General features: G+C 41.4%; 1 protein-coding gene across 2 annotated transcripts; it reads left to right on the top strand.

The window, feature by feature from the left end:
- Positions 1–667: 667 nt before the first annotated feature.
- LOC138795874 (calcium-binding protein 39) lies at positions 668–24,088 on the top strand. 2 transcript variants are annotated; one of them, XM_069975548.1, is made up of 10 exons: positions 668–1,029; positions 6,208–6,287; positions 9,340–9,491; positions 17,033–17,197; positions 17,455–17,573; positions 17,842–18,010; positions 18,914–18,973; positions 19,112–19,177; positions 20,478–20,621; positions 21,858–24,088. In XM_069975548.1, exons 3-10 carry the CDS (start codon positions 9,378–9,380, stop codon positions 22,044–22,046), a joined length of 1,026 nt encoding a protein of 341 aa, XP_069831649.1. In that variant the 5' UTR covers positions 668–1,029; positions 6,208–6,287; positions 9,340–9,377; the 3' UTR covers positions 22,047–24,088. The 2 variants fall into 2 exon arrangements, with proteins under 2 accessions (XP_069831649.1, XP_069831651.1); XM_069975550.1 differs by lacking the exon at positions 668–1,029 and adding an exon at positions 4,864–4,925.

Below are 24,088 nucleotides of genomic sequence, written 5' to 3'. Positions count from 1 at the left end.
GGAGAGAAGTAGGGGGGAGAAGTATGGTGAAGAGAAGTACAGGAGAGAAGCACAGGGGGGAGAAGAAAACAGGCCCAGGTTTCACACTGAGTGAGTATAAATACGTTTAGAATCTATATTATTAACTATATGTATAATATGTACTGTTTTAGTGTCATTTTGGTTGGTGGTGTGCCCTGGGATTTTTTAAGTATAAAAAGTTTGCCGCGGCTCAAAAAAGGTTGAAAATCACTGCTCTAAGGGTTAAGTGTTCCCTTTCATACTATAGATACATGGATGGTGTAACCAGTTCCCAGGGATGGAAGTCTGATCACTGCTCCACATGACACAGTATTTCCTATACTACACGAGGTTCTCCATTTGTTTGCACCACGTCTGATACAGGGAGAGTGTAGGGGGCTGTCTCTCCAGCCATGGCCACTTGTCTCCTCCTCCCTGTGTGCTTTCCACCACGTCCTCTCTGCTCTCCTGTCCCCCTCAGGGGTTATGGGTCCAGTCTATGTGTCACATTACAGGACACCACCCACCACCACTTGTACACTCATACGGTGTTATTCATCACTGTACCGTCAGGGGGAGCCCGTAAGCTAGCACGACACTACACAATCCTATCTAGCTCTGTTTTACCAGAGAGTTTCCTCTGAGTTAGCTCTCCAGCTCCACGGTCGTCGCTGTGCCAGTGACGTCATCGCATGCGCCGGAAGTGATCCCTCTGGGACCGAGAACACCATAGAGACGGGAGGAGCCGCCCGGAGTGACCCGTGAGAGAAAATAGAGACCCCCGGAGTGACCCTGTAGCAGAGACACCCGGGAGTGGCAGGAAAGGAGCGGCACTGCTGCGGTGTCACGGAATTCTAGACACCCCGGAAGTGACTGGAGAGGACAAAAGCCCTGGGAAGGAGCGGAGAAGAAAGGAACCCGGGTAGTGAACCGTCAGCACAGGGACAGCAGCCTGGGAGAAGCCCCACACTGACGGCACGGAGCCCGGCAGAGGGTGGGTCCCTGTGTCTGGTGCTCGATAGCTCATCTGTGAGTATCCTGGGCGGATGCGGTATGCATGCGTTATCTGCGCTCCTCTATGCAGACTGTGCGGTATCGTGTTGTGTGTTACTCCCTGGGGCGTTCCTGCGTTATTTGGGTCCGGGTTCTCTCATCACTTGTGCTGTGTGCCCCCCATCATCTGGCCCTGTGAATCACAAAGACGCCTGGTGTGACTGATGGCCTATGGGATCGCTTCACTTTCCTTACAGAATCAGTGCAGAGAACTAGTCAGGTGTCTCAGTACTAATATATAAGCCGCAGCCATCACCCAGCTCTGGCTTTTACTGAAACTGTGTCACCTGATCAGTATCCTGAGACTTGTAGTGCTAAGGTTATAATATCAGCCATCCATAGGTAGATGTATGTGATGGAGCTGTGATTGTGGGGGTTATTCTCATATCATACTGCAGCCTGCTGCTCTTTAGTTGTTGTGAAACTACAAGTCCCAGCAGTAAATTGACCTTATGGCGGCCATATGCAATATACAACGTTGAAGATCCCACAGTTGTGTTCTCCTTCTCTACAAATGGAGGGGGATGGATGGGAGGCCTAGTGAGTAATAGACACATAGTTATAGCTACAATATCAACTTGTTCTGTGACACAGGTGTCAAACTCGGGGCCCTACAGCTGTCGCACAACTACAATTCCCATCATGCCTGTGGCTGTCCAAGCATGAAGGAAATTGTAGTTTTGCAACAGCTGTAGGGCCCTGAGTTTGACACCACTGATCTGTGATGATCCTATATAGCATTAGGCATGTGGCTATACAGTGTAACCTATGCCGTACCTCTAACAGGCTCCTAGTGCGCTGATAATGGTGAGAAAGTAATCCGCTAGTCAGGGCTTTTCTATAATTGACTATGATGTAATCCATGTGTGTGGTATATCAGTGTCTTCTTGTTATGCAATGCAGGGGACTTCCTATTTTATAGAGTTGAATTATCTACACCTTATTAGGTCATTATTATGTCAGTGTACTGCAGTGTTCCTCACACACGTTACATATAGGATAGTCTACCAAAAGGAGGCGCTAATATAACTGTATGTATGTGTGTGTGTGTATATATATATATATATATATATATATATCCTTAAATATGTTAAAGGGTTAAGGTTCAGGACAGAAAAAAAATTACTGAAACAGTAGTAGATACTTGGAACAAACTTAAGTAAGTTAATGTAAGTATGTAATAGCGATGAGCGAACCAGGTTCGAGTCGATCTGAACCTGAACGTTCGGCATTTGATTAGTTGGGGCTGCTAAACTTGGATAAAGCTCTAAGGTTGTCTGGAAAACATGGATACAGCCAATGACTATATCCATGTTTTCCACATAGCCTTAGGGCTTTATCCAAGTTCAGCAGCCACCGCTAATCAAATGCCGAAAGTTCAGATCGACATGCTCGGGGTTTGCTCATCTCTAGTATGTGAGTTAAACATATCTATCCCAATATAATTATATATTTTTTTTTCAGTTTTATACCAGACAGTCTAAGAACTCACTAGATAATAAAGCAGTCATGGGATTAGACTACGTAGTCTACATTTAGACCAGCTATTAACATTTCACTCCTCGCCACTATTGTTGGACTTGGTGAAATGGTATCTATAACTGGTGCATTTGCAATAGTACATGTACCCCATTGTGTTACAAACACTGGGCTGCACTGTAAGTGTTAAAAAGCGATTCTTATTAAAACAAAAGATTTCCTGGAAATGGTAATCCATGAGTTTTCTCCTTTGTACAAGGACACTTAACATTTTGTTGCGCAGGTGACTTGCTCAGGTGGCAGCCATGGCGGTATCATGCAGTTTTCTGCAGGTCCCGAATGGTATATCATGCATATACCTGCAGTATATTAGCCTTACAATGTGCTGCTTCTGACTTCTTCTTTAGGTTCCCGTCAGATTGGGGAATACTGCTGTGCCTGGCATTGTGACCACGATTCTGCTTCATCAGTAAGCAAAGCTGCAGTAACTACAGTCAAGGAGACTCCTGAAATAGGTCATGGCATCAATACCAATTACACTGGAAAGACAAGGGTTACCTCTTAGTGTTACACTGCCTTGTATGAACACAGCTCTATAGATTCTTAAAAGTTCATCTCCCCCAGGGACCACTGATGGCAAATCTCTTATGACCAGCAAACTTATTGTAAGTTTGGGCTTGCGCAAACCCGAACACTTGGTATTTGAATCCCATTGCCTGGATAAGGTGGAGGCAGCCCTTGGGCTGCTGGGAAAACCTGGATACAGCCTATGGCTTTAACATTAGGATGTTATCCTTAGCTGTCTCGATCTTCTCCAGCCACCAGGATTGAAATACTGAGCATTGGGGCTCATGGGAGCGCTCGGGTTCACTCATTTCTAATAGCCATCTATTGCAGTAAATATGACTCTGCTGATCTGGTGAAAAAGTGATGTGGCTGTAACTAGGTAGGTGTGATTGTTATATATAATTGTATAAGAGGTCATAGAGACTGGCACCTACTTAGATTCTTTACTACTGGCATCATTAGAAAACAACTTGCAAAATATTAAGCACTTAAGCCCAGATTGATCAAAGGGTGTAAAATCTACACTGATGTAAACTGCCAACAGCAACCAATCACAGCTTAGCTTTCATTTTACCTGGGCAAAAAGCTGAGCTGTGATTGGTTGCTTTGGGAAGTTTACACCAGTGAATATTTTACACCCTTTAATAAATCTGGGCCCTATAGTGTATTTGTAGATGTAATAACCTAACCGGTTCCTTGCATTTGTCTATCCCTGGTAAGGCTGCCCATGCACATGATAGTAAAGTTGGCTGAACCTACTTATCTCAATGAAACCAGAAAACTATGGGGGTATGCCGACTCTCCCCTAGATCCTGATGTCTGGGGGATAAAACATAGAGCATGCTGAAAGCGACTCTGTACCCACAATCTGACCTCCCCAAACCGCTTGTACCTTCGGATAGCTGCTTTTAATCCAAGATCTGTCCTGGGGTCCGTTCGGCAGGTGATGCAGTTATTCTCCTAAAAAAATACTTTTTAAACTTGAAGCCCGTGCCAAACGGGCGTATCTGTGCACTAACTTTGCACCACCCCTCTGTCCCTCCTCCCTGCCCTCCTCATCATTAGGAATACTCCAGGCAGATTGCCTCCTATTCCTCACCTGTGGCAGCCCGGCACATGGGCTGGATCGTTAAGGACCTGTGCAATGTTCAGCATGGAGAAAATGTTTCAGTGGCATTCCTAATGATGAAAAGGGTGGGACGGAGGGACGGTGGGGTGGTGCAAAGTTAGGGTACAGATACTCTTGTTTGGCACGGGGTTTAATTATAAATTAAGTTTAAAAGTATTTTTTTAGGACAATAACTGCATCACCTGACGAACGGACCACAGGACAAATCCTGAATTAAAAGCAGCTATCCGAAGGTACAATCGGTTTGGGGTGGGAAGATTGTTAGTACAGAGTCGCTTGAAGTCCAGTGGCTGATTGATTTATTCTTAAAAAGCCAAACAATGTGTACATGTGTATAAGGAGAGACAGGAGGAATAGCTGTCCAGTGTTTGGCCAGTATATAGGCTTACCCAGTAATCTCATCTGTAAAGTCTTATGGATGCTGCTGGTCATTTTGTCTTATATAGCAAATCTAGACTTTTTATCCTGGTATATTGTATGGTGAGTAGCAGCTAAGGTCGTGCTGATAAACTTCTGCTAGGTCTGAGAGCAAGTAAAGTGTTTAGTGTAATGAACTGGGCTGAACCTTTCCTTGCTGTATACTCATCAGTGATTAAATGTGACTGTGGCAGACACGACAGTAGGGACGTCTGCTGCTGCTGCCGCTTATACTCTCCATGCAGATGCCTTGTGTGCCTATCTTCTTTCTCAGTTTAAGGTACTGTTTTGTGTCTCTGGCATTATAGAAGGCATGTCAGCTCCCCTGACATCTCAAGTAAAATAATTGTATTACCCATAACCATTCTGAAACATTTATTCTAAGTTTGTACCATTCCTCTGTTTTTCCTTCTAAAAATAAATTAATAAATGGACAATTGGGTGTTACCTGCTGGGGCAGTCTCTACTGTTCAGTCATTGCTGGCGGTATCTGACTGTACAGGGTCGGAGGGAATGGTAATACCCATATGTCTGTTTACTTGTAAATGTCTAGGAGAAATAATAGAAGGATGGTACAAGATGGGGCTCTAGAGAAAAAAGATGTTCCATGTTAGTTATTTCATAGCGAATACAAGAATTCTAGCAAAGAGACAGGGCCTCTACAATGCATGTATTTTGCTTTTTCATTTTTTACTATAAGATTTTCCTTCGCTTAATACTTTGTGTTCAGTATTGGAATTGCTGTATATGCAGTGCGCTTACCTCTCCTTGTGCTGTTTAGAAACTTGTAGTTTTTATATTTGAGCAGTAACGTATATGGCCGCTACAGATGAGGGAACCTCGAGCATGCTCAGGTTTGAAGAGTGTGCTACATCCCTAGGGCGGCATCCATCTTCTTCAGCCACTGCTAATCAAATGCCTCACGCCATATGTATCAAGGTCTGCACCTAGTGTGAAAAAGTTGCCAGTTTGTGCGTAAAGCCCTGTATTGTATGTAGGTTTTTTTCTTGTGATTTTATCCGTTGTTCACAATGTGGGTTTTGGATGGGGCACGGTCATTGGGGGGGAGGGGAGGGCCTCTTTGGTGTTTGGGCATTATCATGATTTGTGCAGTATGTGTCAGCATTTTCGCTTTATTATAATGTGTGCCTCTTGATAAATCTAGCGGTGTAAGAGGGGGTGGGAATATGAAATTAGAGTGGCGTGAAAACCCAGCTTACCCAGTTTACATCCCCCCCTAAACTTTTTTTTTTTTTTTCCTCTTTCTTGCACATTGGTAAAACCCTTTGATATTTTTATGATGTCCAGATATGGGGCATGTTGAATTTTAACTGGTCTATCTTTTGGTTCTCTGCTACTCTTCTTTTCCAGTACCCCCTCTGCCCATTCCTTGGCTGTTGTCTTTATAAGTAGATTGGGAGAGAGAGGTGGCTGACAGCTGTCGGAGGCCTGTGCCCATCTTTAGTCTGATTTTGTAATGTTTTTCTTTTTTTTTTATTGTAGATACCCAGATGTGCTCTAAGACTCTATACAGTTATATTTCCTTTTTTTGTGTTCTGCAGGGTCACTGCTAATTCCCTTTTGAGGTCTGTAGAGGCTGGCTGCCCACCCAGTTTTTGGGACATATCAAGGATAACTAAAGGTAACCAACACAATACACCTTACATGCTCTTTACCTTATCCTCTTACCCATATGCGCACAGGTTGCATTTAGTGTGGTTTAAATGATAAAAGGTTATAACTAAATTTTCAGTTGTACTTTTTCATTGCCCGCTTTGTCTAGTGACAATGCACATAACACGTTCATATATCAGTTGCCTTGAAACCCAATACCTAGTTTGTATAAGTTGTTAATAAGCTCATGCTTTCTGTTTGTAGTTACACCACCTCCAAGAAGCCTGCAAAGGTCTCTCATCCTGTGTTTTGTATACTCAGCAGCTATTGATAGTCCATTGAGGTCATTCAGCCTGAGCAGAAGCAATGCAGACATATAATATGAACCAACGTCTGAGAGATTTCTTTAGTATTTGTCCGTGCGGTTATCGTTATACCAGACATAATATTAAATCATTCTATTTAGGATGAGAGGAAATAATGAGTGCAATTATAATACTTATTCAATACATCATGAATTGCATTCACTTGACACACTTTCAGTTTCTTTACTGAATTTGTGGTCTTTTAGGGCCTTTATTAGAATGATGCATTCTGGGTTTAAATTGGTAGTATAGCAAGCTAACATTTTGCAATGTTCCACTAGAATCAGTCATTCTCTTTATTGCCTCACTAGACTTTGTGGCTGTATCTTCTGGCATTGTCATACAATACAATACCACAGGTTGTGCAGAAACTGGCTATCTGAATTCCTTATGTCCGGCCTGCTTTACTGGTCATTTAAAGTGTAGCCGATTAACCTTAAAAATAAAACAATCTGTCATACTTCTATAGTGTGCTATTTGTTCAGCTTAGAAGAAGCTACTTTGCATACAATGGCTTCCTTTACTGCTGTTTTCCTTGGTTATCAGTTTTAACCTCAGAGTTTACTGGTAGTATCTTTCCAAAGGTTTCCAAAGAAAGAAAGGTTACTTATCGAGATTTACACATTGTGACCCTTTTATCTCTTCTAAAGCTTAACAAAATGCACAATGGTTTCGTCTAACCTTCTACTACTATTCAGTTTTGGGGTCATTTTAAAGCCAGCTGCCTAATGATAATATTACACGGGCCGATGGGGGCCCGATAATAATATAAATGAGCGCCGATCTGCTAGATCAGCACTCGTTTACTCGTTTTCATCGGCTGATCGTTGTGTTTATTACACAGAGCGATAATCGGCCGGATGGGGCCTATTCGGACGATTATCGTTCAGTGTAATAGTACCCCAATACAAGAGGCGCTTTACTTTTATATAAGTTAGTTGGCACTTGTTAAAGTGACCCCTAAAGGTGGCTACAAACCTTTGATATCCGTTGACCAATTATTTGTTCCCTCAGTCTCCCCATACAGGTGAGTAGCATGGCTCTCCTGTTCTATATGATCAGAGCAGCAGTAAGTCCCTGCCAAATAGATGTAGTGGTGGTATATGCAACTCTATTTAGGGTCCTGTCTCTGGAACAGGGATTTAATCTTCATTCCCTTGGAGCCTACCATACACAATAAAAGGCTTCTGCAGGATTAGAAAAACATAGCTGTCATCTTCAAAAACCCATCCTATCACTAAATACTAGTTGTCTGCCTGTGGTGGCTGTGTGAAATATGTGAGATAGGGTCATTCTTGACCTAAGAAGGCCAGTGCTAAATCTTTTGAATGCCAAGAGACACAGACATCTTTAAGGTAAAGGATGATCCTAGAGATGCAAGCACTGAATTTCATCTGCTAACGTAGTAGGAAAGCTATGTCGTCTCGGCATTCACCCCAGTGATGTCATATTTTTAGACTCTGCCAGCCTCATGGCTCATCTTTATAAAAAGACAAGAGTCATCCACCAATTTATTCCACTGAGCAGCTTTTAATTTTCACTCTGGCCAGACAGTGGAGAGCCAAGATGAGAGCAAAAGTTCATGTTATATAACTGCACAGCAATCTGTACTCCTCCAGGAATCTAGCATATTTCTCTTTAATAGATTCTGTCAGATATGTATAGTATTACTGCCTTATGGGAATGAGAACCATATCAAACACCGTACTTCTGGTTTTATACATGAAAGGGCTCTTTAATGATGACAACCCTCGTCCATATCCCCTGTTGGGTACCCACCCTGGACCTCACTTTAAGAGCCAGAACAGCATCTGTTCTCATATACCGTACATAAACAGTCTTCATATTACATAGATTGCCATCTATTTTTTTGAATGGTTGCCATATAATACTACATTTGCCCTAAAGTAGTTGCTGTACTGGCTGGCAGTGGCTTCCCCCCGGCTACATAAGCTGTTCTCTGGGGGTCCTGGGAGCAGGGCTGAGGGCGATGCCTGGTGGTGTGCTTTGAAAGCAATTGTGTCTTATGAGACAGCCCATTTATTGTAATCCTGGGAAAGAGTCATTTATTTCCTTTATATAATGAATAAAATTACTTCTAAGTAAGTAAATGAAGTAGTTTGTAGTTGCCCTTATAACATATATAGTTTTTAATAAAAGATCGGGAGCTGATCAACTGCAATTCCATTAGGTTCCTTGCACATGTTGGAGGGAAACAAGCTCTCTTCCTTCTCTCTGTGTAGCGCTGTTATCTATAGTGGCCTTGTCACTAGAACAGATAGCTTTTTGAAGATTTCCTTAGATGCCCTTTAACTTTTTGCATAATTCATTGGAAAGGCAACTTCCCGGAAGACCTAGCATTGGCCTATAAATCGATTGATAATCTGAATGCCAAGATATAAATTGTCATCTGTGTATACATTGACTGGCTTGACAATGTATATACTTGGGCCGTGCTAGCAGACAATTGGTTTTGTGAACGTCTGTCTGTACTGGGTTAATGGATTACTGGGTAATCGTCAGTCCTAGAAATCCTGCATTATAGCCCTATAGTAAGAGAAACCCTTGGAGCTAATCATTTTCCTCAGAGTGGCCATTATGGATGTAACCTGTCTAGATACCATAAAGGTGCTGTGCAGAGTCACACAATGTTGTCTTCATGTTCCTTTCATAGATAAGCTACTGCTAATTCCCTTTTTGCATGTTAACTTGCAGGAGGTACGGGACTGTAAAGCAGTGTTATCCCAGCAAACATGCCGTTTCCCTTTGGGAAGTCTCATAAGTCTCCTGCAGACATAGTGAAGAACCTGAAGGAAAGCATAGCAGTACTGGAGAAGCAGGACATCTCGGACAAGAAAGCAGAGAAGGTACAATTAATCAAATCTTTTATATCACTGCATCACTATAAGGCTATGTTCACACACTGTACTATTTCTTAAAATATTGGCTGTTGTTTTCCTTTAAAACAATGGCCGTTCTTTTCATACTGCAATGAAATGCGTTGAAGTCAATGCCATTGTTTTGAAAAATAGGTGCTGTTCAATATATTGTGTGAATGCATTTGGTTGCAGTGTCAAAAGAACGGCCATTGTTTTATTGGAAGACAACAGTTGTTGTTCTAAAAAAATAGAACGTTGTTTGAACATAGCCTAAAAATATGTTTGAATATACATATTTAAATGTAATTTACTGTGAAGCTGTGGTGGGCTTGTCTGTTTTCCGTCATATTAACTTTGTTTTAGTTTAGGACAGGGCATCAGATTGTTATAGAGTTATCATTGCTTAAGCCTAAAGGCCATAATACAGGGCCTGAGCCTGCTGTGAACAATCAGAAGAAACAATGTGGAGACAGCACGTCCAAAAAACTTCGCTTTTATTCACACCAGTGCAACGTTTCAGCTCTTATTGTAGCCTTTCTCAAGCAGAAAAGCTACAATAAGAGCCGAAACGTTGCACTGGTGTGAATAAAAGCGAAGTTTTTTGGACGTGCTGTCTCCACATTATTTCTTCTGGATGATTATACGTACCTGGGTCCGGTTTGGTGAGACTAGCACCTATTCATTTTTTATTTTTCTGGTGCTGCTGGAACCTGTTTTTCGTTTGCTGTGAACAATCAGCGTTCTTCCATATCAGCTCTACTTCACAGATCCTTTTACTCGACTCAATGATCGGGCAGCCATCGCAGCTCAAATTTTCTCTAGAATCAGCCAGCGGCAGCACATCCCTTATTACTCAGATACGCAGCCGACTGCCGATTAAATATTTAATGTTGAGTTCAGTGTTATCACAGGGACGTTATGTGCTTCATCATTTACTATACACACACATAACTTAAATATACACGCCACAACATTAATTATTAGATTATATTACAATCCCATGGTTATAAAGGAAAATGATTTAAGATTAGTTTTACCAATAACTACCTCCAGAACCACTGTAATTACATACAGTGTGTGTGTGTGTGTGTGTGTGTATATATATAATATATGATTCATTTCTTATATTATAGACTCTTACTATAGTAGAAAGCATTCTGGCATAATCTCACACTGGACTAATCATTTTTGATCAGATTTTAGAAGTCAAACTTTATCTGCTGCTATGTCCCCAGGATATTCTGTCATTAGTGTGGTCCACCCATTCATTGGATACCTACATTGTCTCTTGATTTATTTCCAAACAAAATGTATGGATTAAGGCCCTAGCACACAGAACGATTATCGGCTGTATTCGGCTGATAATCGTCCCGTGTAACTGAAGACAACGATCAGCTAACATGAACGATGTCAGCTGAACATTGCTGTCGTTTGTCTTTCAACATGTTAAAAGACAAACAACTGTGATACCAGCGATCTGCTGCCACCGCTATCCTCTATGGGCTGCCCAGACGATCTAGTGGTCACCCGGGCAGCCCCCCCCCTGCACTTGCCCGCTCTATGCCAACACATGTTATAGCGGTGGCAGCGAGCGAAGAACGAGGAGCAAACGAGCGCTCACGTCGCTTATTTACTCCAGCAGTCGCCTGCAGAGCTGCCTTTGCCATCAGATTTGTAAATAACAATTAAAGGGTGACTATATAGCACAATGAAGGAAAGAGGGGATTTTTTATGTGTGATCAATACTGATTCATGTAAAGCATAAGCATTGTGTAGTCTGCTATAGCTAGGCACCATTTGAACTATTTTTCTATGCATTAAAATACCTGCCTTGGTGGTTCAGTGGTAATGGAAATGCATGTGACCTCTGTTCTGATCCAATGGAGGTCACATGCATTTATGTAACAGCGTGGTTCGTAGCCATAGAGGCCCCGAGTTCTGGAGGAAGAGAGGAATTCACTGCTGATCTTATACTGGCTGTCGTGACAGGTACACTTTAAATTTGAGCCCTATAGATGATCAGAAGACCCCTGTATTGTGTGTGTGTTTGTGGCAAATCTCACATGTAGTGAATCTAAAACTTAACCAGTTACACTGTAAAGGACTGGACACCACAAGACAAATGCAACCAGCTACAGGTCGTAAGAAGGTGGATGCTGTGCCCATGTTCCTATGGAAACTAAGTGTAATGTAATAACCTACAGTGATAGCTTTCAGTCCTTCTAAATACCACAGACAAAGTTCACTCATTAATCCATCACTATACAATAATCATTACTTTCTAAGATGTAAGAGTTCACACTTGTTTTTGCAGTCCGTTTAAAGAAGAACTCCAGGTAGAGGTTAAAAAAAAGAAACTTCTGCAGAAGCATGTAGCATTACTTACCTATCTATCCCAGTTTTGAAACTACCAAAAATCCAATTGTTTGGGGGGGGGGGGGGTTCTGTACTGTGTTTCTCTCCTTCCTGGTTGACCAGTTCCCAGAATGCAATGCTTTCCCTCAGCTGATCATCACAGTCCCCCACCCATCACAGTCAGTAACATTAGTGCTGCACCTGCTTCTGGCCCGTCAAGAGATGGTGAATCAGTCAGGGGATTGAAGGATCAAGTCAAGCCTCCTGTGACATCACACCCTGCCCCCTGTCTGCATCATCAGCAGAGAGAGGCATGGAATATATGTCTCCTAAGGAGGGATAGCAGAAGGAGCAGGAGACAATGTGAATCGGCACAGGTGCCATTTTTTTCACTTCCTGGATTTCTATCAGCTACCAGTGTGGCAGACTGACACCTCAGACAGCCCCATAGACCAAAGGATAAAAGCGTTATAAGCCTGGGAATAGAGCGATTTTAAGGAATATATATTTGTTAACAATGGTTTGAATTTTTTACAGGCCATCACACAAAATAAAAAGTTACGCAAGTTACATATCGTTGTAATTATAATGACTTGAGGAACCAGGGCAAATGACGTAAAAACAAAAACCCTCCAAATAAAAAAAAAAAGTGGTGTTTCCCCCAAATTTCACCACACATTTAATTCCCCTGCTTTTGCAGTGTACTTTTTGAACAAATTCAGCCTGTCATTGCAAAGTACAATTAGTGGCACAAAAAATAAGGGCTCATGTGGGTTTCTAGGTGAAAAAATGTAACTGGTATGGCCATTTAAGCACAAGGAGGAAAAAACAAAAACGCAAAAATCGAAATTTGGCCCGGTCCTCTAAGGGTTAATGTATTTGTTTTTAAATGGTTTCTTTTAACATACACAAAAACCTGGTCATCCATGTTTTTGTGTATGCAGGAAAAAAAGCATCAGTTTTTTTTTTTGTTTTTTTTTTGTGGAAGTTAATAGAAAAACTGATCCAATGGATTGCACACAATTGCATCTGTTTAATTTCTTTTCATAAAATGCATACCTTTTAAAGCGACTCTTTACCCACAATCTGACCCGCCAAACCACTTGTACCGTCAGCTGCTTTTAATCCAAGATCTGTCCTGGGGTCCGTTCGGCAGGGGATGCAGTTATTGTCATAAAAACAACTTTTAATCTTGCAGCGCTGTGTCTAACGGCCCGGGCTTACATTTGTATATGCATTAGGCTGGCACCACCTCTCCGTCCTTCCTCCCCACCCTCTTCATCATTAGGAATGCTCCAGGCAGATTGTCTCCTATTACCCACCTGTGTGCATAATGAACATGGGCTGGATCGTTAATAGACCTGTGCAAAGCTCGGCAGTAAATGTTCCTGGATCATTCCTAATAATAAGGAGGGTGGGGAGATAGGACGGAGAGGTGGTGCCAGCCTAATGCATATACAAATGTAAGCCCCGGCCGTTAGACACAGCGCTGCCGGATTAAAAGTAGTTTTTTAGGACAATAACTGCATCCCCTGCCGAATGGACCCCAGGACAGATCTTGGATTAAAAGCAGCTATCCGAAGGTACAAGTGGTTTGGGGGGGTCAGATTGTGGGTACAGAGTCGCTTTAAACGGACTGCAAAAATGCAGTGTGAATCCAGCCTTAGAGGGAGTTATTGTAATTTCATAGGTGCAAATTGTTATTTAAATCTTCAACAAAACAGATAATATTCCACATCTCTCCAAGTCAAGGCAGTGGGGCTAAACCCCTTGTAGACACACAGATTATCAACGTCACATCCGTGGCAGAAATCCAAGTGTCAGCACTCTCAATAATGCAAAGACTATGCTGAGGTAGGGTGACAGACGCCACTTTCGCCAGGACAGTAGCCCTGGGGCAAAGTATAGAGCCAGCACTCCAATAGTGAAATTGCTTAATTATTTATTGATCCATAGCATTAAAATTGCCACTACTTATATATGATTATGCTGCTTATGCATACTTGGTTGCTGTGTTTTGGATTGATGCAATTCCTCATGTTGTATAGACTAGTTCCGGGACATAAAAGTCAAGGTGCACAGTACTGTGCCATAGTGATCACATATAACAGGCATATTAGCAATTTTCATGATATGGATCAATAACATATCTGCATATCAAGATAACTGCTGAAGCGCAGTTTTGCCTTTGCTTTGGATTTGTGCTGTGGATCCTTTTGTAGAATACACACAGGATTTGAGACATATTTGTTCATATTGTTGTTGTATTCCTGAACAGTAGTATCCATGTTTTCACCATATGTGATTTATAGGACATTCACGTATCTGCTGTCGCTCCAACCATTTCTCCAGTCTATGAACTCACATCTCGGCTCAGTTGGGTGTGAGAACTCAGGAAGTGATTCATTCCTAATCCCAGAAGTCATTAATTGTAACCGAGATAATTCACACCTAGTTAGTGCAAACCTGTTTTGTCACAATCTGTTTTATGTAGTCAGTAGGCGACTGACTTGTCCAGTCTGCACAATGTCCCATTGTAATTATACACGCCTTGTGATAGCTATGCAATGCTTCAATCCCAGAATGCTCGGCATCTTGCTGTCTCTTTTTCTTTGCAGTGCTGGGGGATGTATCCTACTTGCACTATAGGGTCAAATGTATAAAAACACCTGAATATACGAGACGTTTGCATGTTATAGTTAGGTTTTTATTTAAGTTGAGATAGTCAAGCTGAATAGAAGCCCTGTATTCTTTTATTGACCTGTCACAGTGAGTCAGTGTCACTGTCGTTTAAATTTTTTCTGCAGAAATCAATAGTACAAAAAAAAGCAGTTTCAAGCTCTCCCCCCTGTCTTCATGGTTCTCTTATGGAGAGGGGAGGAGTTGAGGGAGATGAGGCACCACAACTGGACAACAAAGAGTTAATTTACAGCTACATCATCAGGCTATCTCTTCTGACAGACAGCACTGACCTCTGAATAGAGGCTTTCACAGTGTTCCTGCTGTGTAATCCTTTGTTCTCAGCTGGCGACTAATCTCCCTCCTCCCCCCTCCCCTCTTCATAGACAGACAGGGCCTGACTAGATTAAGGCCCTATTCCACGGAACGAATATCAGCCGATATCTGCCGCTACGGACGATAATCGTTGCGTGGAATAGAGTGCAACGATCAGCCGACATCGTTCATGTCGGCTGATCGTTGCAGTCGCTTGTTTTTCAACATGTTGAAAAACAAGCGACTGATACAGCAACAATCTGCTGCCGTCGCTCCGTTGAATAGGAGCATCGGCAGCAGATGCTACTGTATCCTATGGGTTGCCCGGACGATCAGCGATCACCCGGGCAGCCCCCTCCCGCAGCTCCCCGCCGCCCCTCCCGCACTCACCCGCTCGCTGCCGCCGCGTTGAATAGCGGCGGCAGTGAGCGGGGAACAAGGAGCAAACGAGCGATGAGAACGCTCGTTTGCTTCTCTTGATGGCCCGTGGAATAGGGCCATTAGACAGGGCCCGACTGATATAAAAGAGTCGGGATTTTTCTGATAATGAGGAGGGAGGGGGCGAGGGGAAACCTGGGGAAAGTCTTTTGGAATGCAGATAATGGCATATTTGCCTAATAACCCCAATTACAAAGTTTCTTAAAAACACCTGGACTATTCATTTCTGCAAAAAAAAAAAAAAAAAATATGACAGTGAAATTTTAAAAGGGTTATCCAGAGTTAAAGAAAGCACTACTACTTTCTTGCAAAAATAGCAACATTCCTGTCCTCAAGTTGTGTGCGGTATTGCAATTCAGCTCCATTCACATCAGTGGAAATGGGCACCAAAAACTAAACCGAGGACAGGAGAGGAGCTGTTTCTGGAGGAAAGCAGCCATGTTTTTCTAATCCTGGATAACATTTTAATAAAGGGTGCTGTATTAACACCCTTTATCTGGAACCTACCACCTTTACAACAATTCTCTTTTACTTATTCCCTAGTCAGAGATGGAGGGGAAGAGTTGATAGACTATAAAATAACTTCTAGAAAGCCTTCCCTAGGTATTGTGTTCTTATAATAGGATGCTTTATTAGTAGAAATGTATGTGGCTTTTTACCTTTTGCTATGCCTGTGTATTTTATATGTTGCTTTTTTGTGCTATTTGTATTTTCAGCTGCTATTACCTCACACTTTCAACTCCCCCACCCTCCAAACCAATTCTCTTAATCGCCCCTCGTCCGGCTCAGACATCTCCCTTTCCACATTCGCTGCTGATGACTTGCACATTGGCAGCAAGAACAAGGATGCAAAAAAAGTGGCATGGCCCAAAGCCAAAAGGAACTCATTTGGGAAGCAGAAGATGGACAGAACTGCAGTTTTATCGGTTAATATGTGTGAATTGTCACTAGGTTCTCTTTGTAGGATCTTCTGGTGGAGGACATCCTCACTATGATGGAGTTACTAACTTCTCAACTGGACAATCAACTAATGCCACCTTTATGTGTCTGAATACAATGTATAGTAGTGTATTGTGTATTCTGATGTGGGTCCTCATGTCTTTATCTGAGAAACGCCCACTGTAATGGAACTTAAAGCACAGAAATGGCATGCAGTATTTTACTGCTACAGCCAGGGTAATAGGCAGTAGTAGGTTATGCTACCTGAACCACGAGTCATGGCGGTGACCCCTGTCTGCCCAGCTGGCCTTGATTGATTGATCTCTACCTGTAATCAAACAGAGAGAGATCTATCACCCAAGCCTGGTGTGGTGAGGAGATGATGCCGCCTTCTGTGTGTCACACACTGATCACTCTGAATTCACTGATAAAATTTTGACATCCTCTTATTCTTCGGGTGTTATGTACATGCAATATTCTGTAGTAAACACCGGTTCTGCTGCCATTTTTGTGTTTTTAATTGAGGTAACATCGTATCCTTGTCTTTTGGAATACTAACACTGTGTCTTCGGATTATATTGATCCTACCGTTAACTAGTTCTTTTCATATCCTAATCCACAGGCTCTCCACAAGTCCTATTTCCGTAATAATGTATATTAGTCTGCATGGTTTGTCCACAGAAGGGCAGCCTAGGTGAAACCTGTGGTGCTGGGTGACAGCATATCTGTGACCTACCATTTTGTAACCTTAAGCCTTAAGGTATTCTGTGAAAGTAGCATCATTTCCTTTTCTCTTATCCCAGGCAACTGAAGAAGTGTCTAAAAACCTGGTGGCTATGAAGGAGATCCTTTACGGGACAAATGAAAAGGAACCTCAGACCGAAGCCGTGGCCCAGCTAGCTCAGGAACTGTACAACAGCGGTCTCCTTGGAACTTTAGTGGCCGATCTGCAGCTTATAGACTTTGAGGTAACAGTGAATGCTGATAAACTTCAATTAAAAGAATAATTAAAATAATATATATATATATATATAAAATTATTATTATTATTATTATTATTATTATTATTATTATTATTATTTTAATTGTGTGCGGTAGTGTTTTCAACTTTTGACCTCATGCATTGTAGGACAACTATGGGCCTGGTGGCATAGGAGACATATTGATTCATCACAGTGCACCTTTAGATTTTGTTTTAATAAAGCTTATGGTGTATTCTTTTCAGGGCAAGAAGGATGTTGCTCAGATCTTCAACAATATATTACGAAGGCAGATTGGAACGAGAACCCCAACAGTGGAATATATATGCACCCAGCAGAATATTCTCTTCATGCTGTTGAAAGGGTATGACCTATGTGGTTATGTATTCAGAGTACTTGAACTGTATACAATTTAGTATAACTATATCAGAGCCATGAAGAAGATAATTGGTATCACAGCTAGGTGTGGACAAATGGGATATAATGAAGTATTGATCGTGTGACCAAAGGGAATTTGGTTATTTGGGAGAGCATGAAATAGAAGTGTTTGCAATAAATCAAAGCTGTTCACTTGCAGTATGTGCTTGCTCAGTTATATGTTTTTATATTGTCTTGTTTTTCTCAATAAATAGATACGAGTCTCCAGAAATTGCTTTGAATTGTGGAATCATGCTGCGAGAGTGTATTCGACATGAGCCGCTTGCCAAGATTATTTTGTGGTCTGAGCAGTTTTACGACTTTTTCCGATATGTAGAGATGTCAACATTTGATATTGCTTCTGATGCCTTTGCCACATTTAAGGTAAGAGATCTTTCTTTGGATTTACTTTGGATTTATTTTGAAGTATGGGTCTTTTTTTTTTTATCACTTTGTACCCTCAAGTGTCCAAGAGTTGTGTTGTGTGTTTTTTTTTTTTTTTTTTTTACTACTTTTTTTTTACTTTTTTGCTATGCCCTCCCAATTCCTGACATTTTGGGGTTTTACTGTGTTGTTGACTCTTTGTCCTTTTCACTGATGGCTAAGATGGGTGGAAACTTTACTGTATTCACATCATATTTTGCAATAAAGTTCCAACCCCTCTGACTATTCATTGACAAGTACAAATAGTCAACCAAATAGAAAAATCTCAGGACTCAGGAGTATAGCAAGAACTAGGATACCCAAGGTTTTATGGTGGTTAAAACATGTTGGAGAATATTGCAGGGAGTGAGCATTATTTGTCCCAAAATTATTAGAACTTATAGGGATTTAACTATTCCTGTGACTCTTTGCAACTTCCCCTGAATAGCCAGATGGGGGGAACTCAATTTCAAAAAGTGTGTGTCTGTTAGGCTCAGGGGGGTTGAAAATAAGGCTGAGGGGGCATGAATCAGGGCACCCAAGGATACAAAGTTATTGATATAAAACACTATTTTTTTTATACTGACCACAGGTCCTCTTTATGATGACAGGTCAGTAATAGTTGGCCCCCACGACTTGCTGTCTGATCCATCTCCTGCAATGAGTGGGATCAGGTGGCCAGGCAGGAAGTAAACCACACTGCCACTTGTTTTACCCAGCTATAAGTAATGATCAGAGGGGATCTCGGTACAGAGACCCTGAGCAATCTTAACTTTTGAAATATCTGTGACATTAAGACTTTTATGATCGTTTCTTTTCTCAGCCAGTTACTGCTATTTATTCTTTTTACTATTTCTTTTTCAGGATCTATTGACTAGACACAAACTTCTGAGTGCCGAGTTTTTGGAACAGCATTACGATCGGGTAAGATGCACACTATCTTTGCACTTTACACGCCTTCTTTATCCATCTCTCTAGTTTATTACACCACTTTTGCTGGAGTTTGTGTTATTAGCCACACTTGATGCTTAGATTGGTCTCTATTTTTATCTTTTGTTTCAGTTCTTCAGTGAATATGAGAAATTGTTGCACTCAGAAAACTATGTGACAAAGAGACAGTCACTGAAGGTATGTGTGTCAGGTCATTTCACAAAACTGTCTCTAGAATATTCAAAGTGCAGTTTCACCTTTAAAGAAGAGGCCAATAGCTATAAAATCTAAACGTATACTACTTGGATATAATATATTAATTGCCAGTGGGTTTCAGAACTCTGTGCATAGACAGTGGTTCCCGACTAGTAAGCGCATAATGACACAGCTAAAATTTATGCTGTTTGGAAATGGCATCCATTTGGTTTTTTCGTCCAAATGTGCATTTCCAGCAGGAAATTGTTGTTCCCGTTGACTTGGGAGTGGCTGCACAATGCTGATAAAACGTTATGGTTTTATCCAGTGGGTTTTTAGAGTGTGGGAGGGAAGCAACATGTCACCTTTCTGCACTTTTCACTGGGATTTGTAAGATATAAATCCACATAAATAGTATCTTGGAGGTAGTCTTTAGCCCCTTTGAGCTTAGCTTTTGACATTCATATTTCTTTAGACATTGCTGGGATTTCAGAATATAAACAACCTATTCATCAACAACATAACAAAAAATAGACATTGTATTCTGTTACTTTAAAGGAGTACCCCTTTAACTGACAATTAAAAAAACTGCATGCAGAGGGGAGGGGAAAACAGCTTGAAAAGGCAACAATTTATTTAATGTCCAGAACTAGTGCTACTCATGTATACACATAAGCTTATTCCAAGATGTCACTCGAAGGGACAGGTTATACTTGTAAGTGTTTCTCATGGAGCTAATGCCCATCTTCTCCACCTTTACTGCCTCTGTGCCTGTTGTAACTTAAAGGGGGTTAGGTGGTTAATAAGAGGTCTTCTGCTGTTCTGGGGAATGCCCTGAGCATTTGGGCCTTATGTACATTTTAACACAAAGGTTTATATCTTTGGACTGGAAATGACTGTAGAGATTAAGGAGAAAATTAAAGGTAAACCTGAAATCTTGACAAGAAGCCCTATCTACCAATGGGCTTATTTTTATCCTGTTTTAGCTGCTGTTAGGTCTGTTTTAATATGGACATAATTCATACTCCTTTAGCTCCATTTGCTTTCTTATTATGAGATAGTGATGTATTTGGTTTCAGTAATACATACAGTATAGCTGGGGGTGTATAAGGAGGTAGAAGAAATTGTAAACAGTATCTTATTTTTCTGGGTAGTTTTGTAGTTAACGTGTCTATCAGAATTGTGAAATGAGCATTTACTAACATTTATTTAGTTAATTAGTGCAAATATTACTTTATCTTATTATTTGAATTGAACCTTTTTCGTTCATTCCTGTCATTCTTTGTTTGCCATTCATTCATAGCTACTTGGTGAACTTCTTTTGGATCGACACAATTTCACCATTATGACAAAGTATATCAGTAAACCTGAAAACCTCAAGCTGATGATGAATCTGCTACGTGACAAGAGCCGCAACATACAATTTGAAGCTTTCCACGTGTTTAAGGTACTTGCACAAGTGATCATGCTTCATGTAACCCGCTGTTCAATGTGATATGAAAGTGAATCTGTCTCTACTGCCCTAGACAACAGCAGCATAACTGAGGATGAGGTGCTGAACTTGAATGCTGTTTCTCTTTACACCATTCTCTGCTTTTTTTTTTTTTAAATAATAAGTCATCCTCTCCCCACTGATCCCCTTAGCTTTTGTTATGTATGTGTCTAGAGTAGAGAGGGTGTGAACTTTGAGCACATTTGGGTTCAACACTCGGCATTTGGTTACCGGTGGCTGCAGAGACTGGATGCAGCCCTAAGGCTTCCACAAAAACATGAATACAGTCATAGGCTATATTCACACACAGTATTTTGGTCAGTATTTTTCAACCAAAACCAGGAGTGGATTGAAAATACAGAAAGGCTATGTTCACACAATCCAAGTATAAACGAGTAGGTTCACCACTCAACCATAATTATGCTTTCTAATCATTCCGGTCCATACCTTTCCATGAAGTGTCCCATAGGATCTAGAGCGGTGCACACGAAGTCCAGGAGCTTGCTGGACATAAGGTACATCAGTCCAAGGTAAGAATTCTCGTAGCACTCAAGCCCATAAAATCATGATCCTTTATTTTTCACGATGTACAAATACATCCAACGAAACAAGATGTGTACAGCAACGCGTTTCAACGTGACCGTCTTCTTCACAGCTTATACGCTGTGAAGAAGACGGTCACGTTGAAACGCGTTGCTGTACACATCTTGTTTCGTTGGATGTATTTGTACATCGTGAAAAATAAAGGATCATGATTTTATGGGCTTGAGTGCTACGAGAATTCTTACCTTGGACTTCTGTTCACACAATGTTGAAATTTAGTGGATGTCAGTAATTTGTCTGTTATTTCAAAACAACGGCTGCTTTACAATAACTGCAATTATTTGCCGTTAGTGTATAGAAACATATACACTAACCTAAGACTTTCTGTTTTGTAATGATCACTTTCCAGCAATGTCCTCCTTACCATCACTAAAATGCCTAGATTTAGGGTAGCTTCACACGTACCATATCGCAGCAGATTTTCTGCTGCAAATCCTCAGCAGATTCGCACTGTCAAATCTGCTGCGGATCTGCTGCGATACGGTATGTGTGAAGATACCCTTAGATAAAATGAGGGTATTAGTATAATCCTGATTCTATTTAACATGTATATTAAGTGACTTTTAATCTTTTTCCTTAAACTCTAAGGTATTTGTAGCTAACCCGAACAAAACGCAGCCTGTCCTGGATATCCTCCTCAAGAACCAGAGCAAGCTGATTGAATTCCTCAGCAAGTTTCAGAATGACCGCACTGAGGATGAGCAGTTTAATGATGAGAAAACCTACCTAGTGAAACAGATCCGGGACCTGAAAAGACCTGCACAGCAAGAGGCCTGAAGTGGATGGCGGGGGGAGGGAGGAGCCCAAACCCAGAGCTTGCTGCGAGAGTATTCAGTATCCCGTGGACTTTGAGAGCAACATCCTCATTTCTACCCCGAACAGTTTCACCCTATTCCATTGCATTTGAAGTTTTAGTCCGAGTGTAACCCCTTCTCTGATGAAAGAGCCCAGATGCTGCACTATTGTTATGTAGCTCAGGGGTTGAAAGATGAATGCATAACTACCTTATGTTCTTTCTTTTCTCCCTTACACCTTTAACTGCGCAAGATGGAATTCCTCTCCCTTCTATTCTTTATGTTGCATCAACACGGGATTGAGACTCGCTGTTTATCACAGTATCAGGGTGCAAATCAAAAGAAAAAAAAAAAAGGGTCTTTAGAGTCTCGAGCGAGTGTGTAGTACCTAGTCTGGGTTTTGGATAAGATGGCATACATGTAGTTAATAATTTTCTTTATTTTTTATTGCAAGGCATTGCATGCTTGCAGCGGAAAAACCTGAAAAACAAACAAAAAGGTCAACACAAAATCTGGTTTCCATCAGCATATTTGCACATAAACTTGTTAGAGGAGAAATTGAGCACAAAATCTGATCTGTGCATAGCTGGTACCTTAGTTTTAAAATAACAATATGCCTTGATTTCAAACTGAAATAACCAATAAAATGCAACAGCGCATTGCTTTTATTTGTATGCCGTGGAGTGGGGTGGCCCACTCTGCGGAGGGTGAATAGGAATGGAAGACTGGTTGGGCAGTAAATGCATACGTATTTTAAAAGTGTGGATTGGGAGGTGATTATTACAGATGGGGTTATGTAAAGATGAGTGTACATTCATTATATATGCCTTTCAATTGCTTTTTTTTTTCTCCCCTCCCCCCCCCCCTCTCTCGCTTCCCTTAGCAGTGTGATTTACCAGGTGTATGAGGAGGTAGAGAGTACAACCAGCATCTTATGTCCTTGGCAAACATATCATTGAGTATATTATTCTGTAAGCCAAGTAATGCACACAAGGTGGTAATGGCTTGTCTCTTCATATGTAGGTAGAACAGCCTCTTGCCAAATCATACCACCTGCACCAGTCTCCGTTTACGGGACAAATTGTGGGAGTCATCAGCTCATAGATGTTTGGGGAGCAGGGCAGATAGTGACCTATAGTGGGGGCCAAGCTTGGACAGGCTTGGTTAACCACACCTTTGCTCTTAAACATAACATGCTGCTTTATTCCTCCACCCTCCTCACCACTTGGAAGGTTGACATGATGTTTACCTCTCTACTCCCTGAGATTTCATACTACAGGGGGGTAGGCAGGTGGGTTTGAGACCTTGTGTGATTTATTGCTTCACCTGAGAAACCAAACTTCAGCAGAGCTTCCACCCCTCACACAACACCACAGCTAATAGAGCACCTGCAAAAGCCTACAATGTATTGCTGGTTTGATGTATGTGGCCACTTGGACAGCATGCTTCCCGTGTTTGCTAAGTGGATGGGTGGATTGTGTAGAGGAGATGAACATGGTCGGTGGTGGTTTTGATGATATTCCAGTCTCGCTGCAAATGTACCATTTGTGAATGGTGGTGAATTGCCACAACAATATTGCTATTTATGAATGGTTTTGCAGAATGCTAGTGGAATGAACAGGGTACATAACATTAATCGTGTCCTTGAAGCTTGCATTGTAAGCTATTACAGTCAAACAAGGGGAAAAAAAAGAACATATCAATCTTTAACAGAGTTTCTGAAGAAAGAGACCTGAGCAAACATTCATTTTTTTATGTTATTTATTACACACAGGATTTTCTGCCTGGTGCATGCAACTGGGACAGTGCATGACATTTTTATTTCATTTAAGGAGCCACGGCTAATGTGGTTCTATAAATGCCCCCAAATCTCCCCTGGACAATGCTGAAACCAAAGCCTCGGGTGAAGGGGTAAACACTCGCTTCATGCAGATTTGCTTTGGGTTACTTTGGATTCTCTGTGTACATACGTTTTTTTGGCCTCTTATTCGTAAAGAAAAAAAAAATAAACTGTACAGCAAAGGA

The sequence above is a fragment of the Dendropsophus ebraccatus genome, chromosome 6, assembly GCF_027789765.1.
Source record: "Dendropsophus ebraccatus isolate aDenEbr1 chromosome 6, aDenEbr1.pat, whole genome shotgun sequence".
Taxonomy (NCBI): Eukaryota; Metazoa; Chordata; class Amphibia; order Anura; family Hylidae; genus Dendropsophus; species Dendropsophus ebraccatus.
This window is presented reverse-complemented; position numbering and strand designations above follow the sequence as displayed.

Excerpts from the sequence above, each read along its gene's own strand:
- LOC138795874 (XM_069975548.1), top strand. The coding sequence starts at position 9,378 with ATGCCGTTTCCCTTTGGGAAGTCTCATAAGTCTCCTGCAGACATAGTG. Across the intron at positions 17,198-17,454 it reads TGCAGCTTATAGACTTTGAG|GGCAAGAAGGATGTTGCTCA; the intron begins GTAACAGTGAAT and ends TATTCTTTTCAG. Across the intron at positions 18,974-19,111 it reads TGGAACAGCATTACGATCGG|TTCTTCAGTGAATATGAGAA; the intron begins GTAAGATGCACA and ends CTTTTGTTTCAG.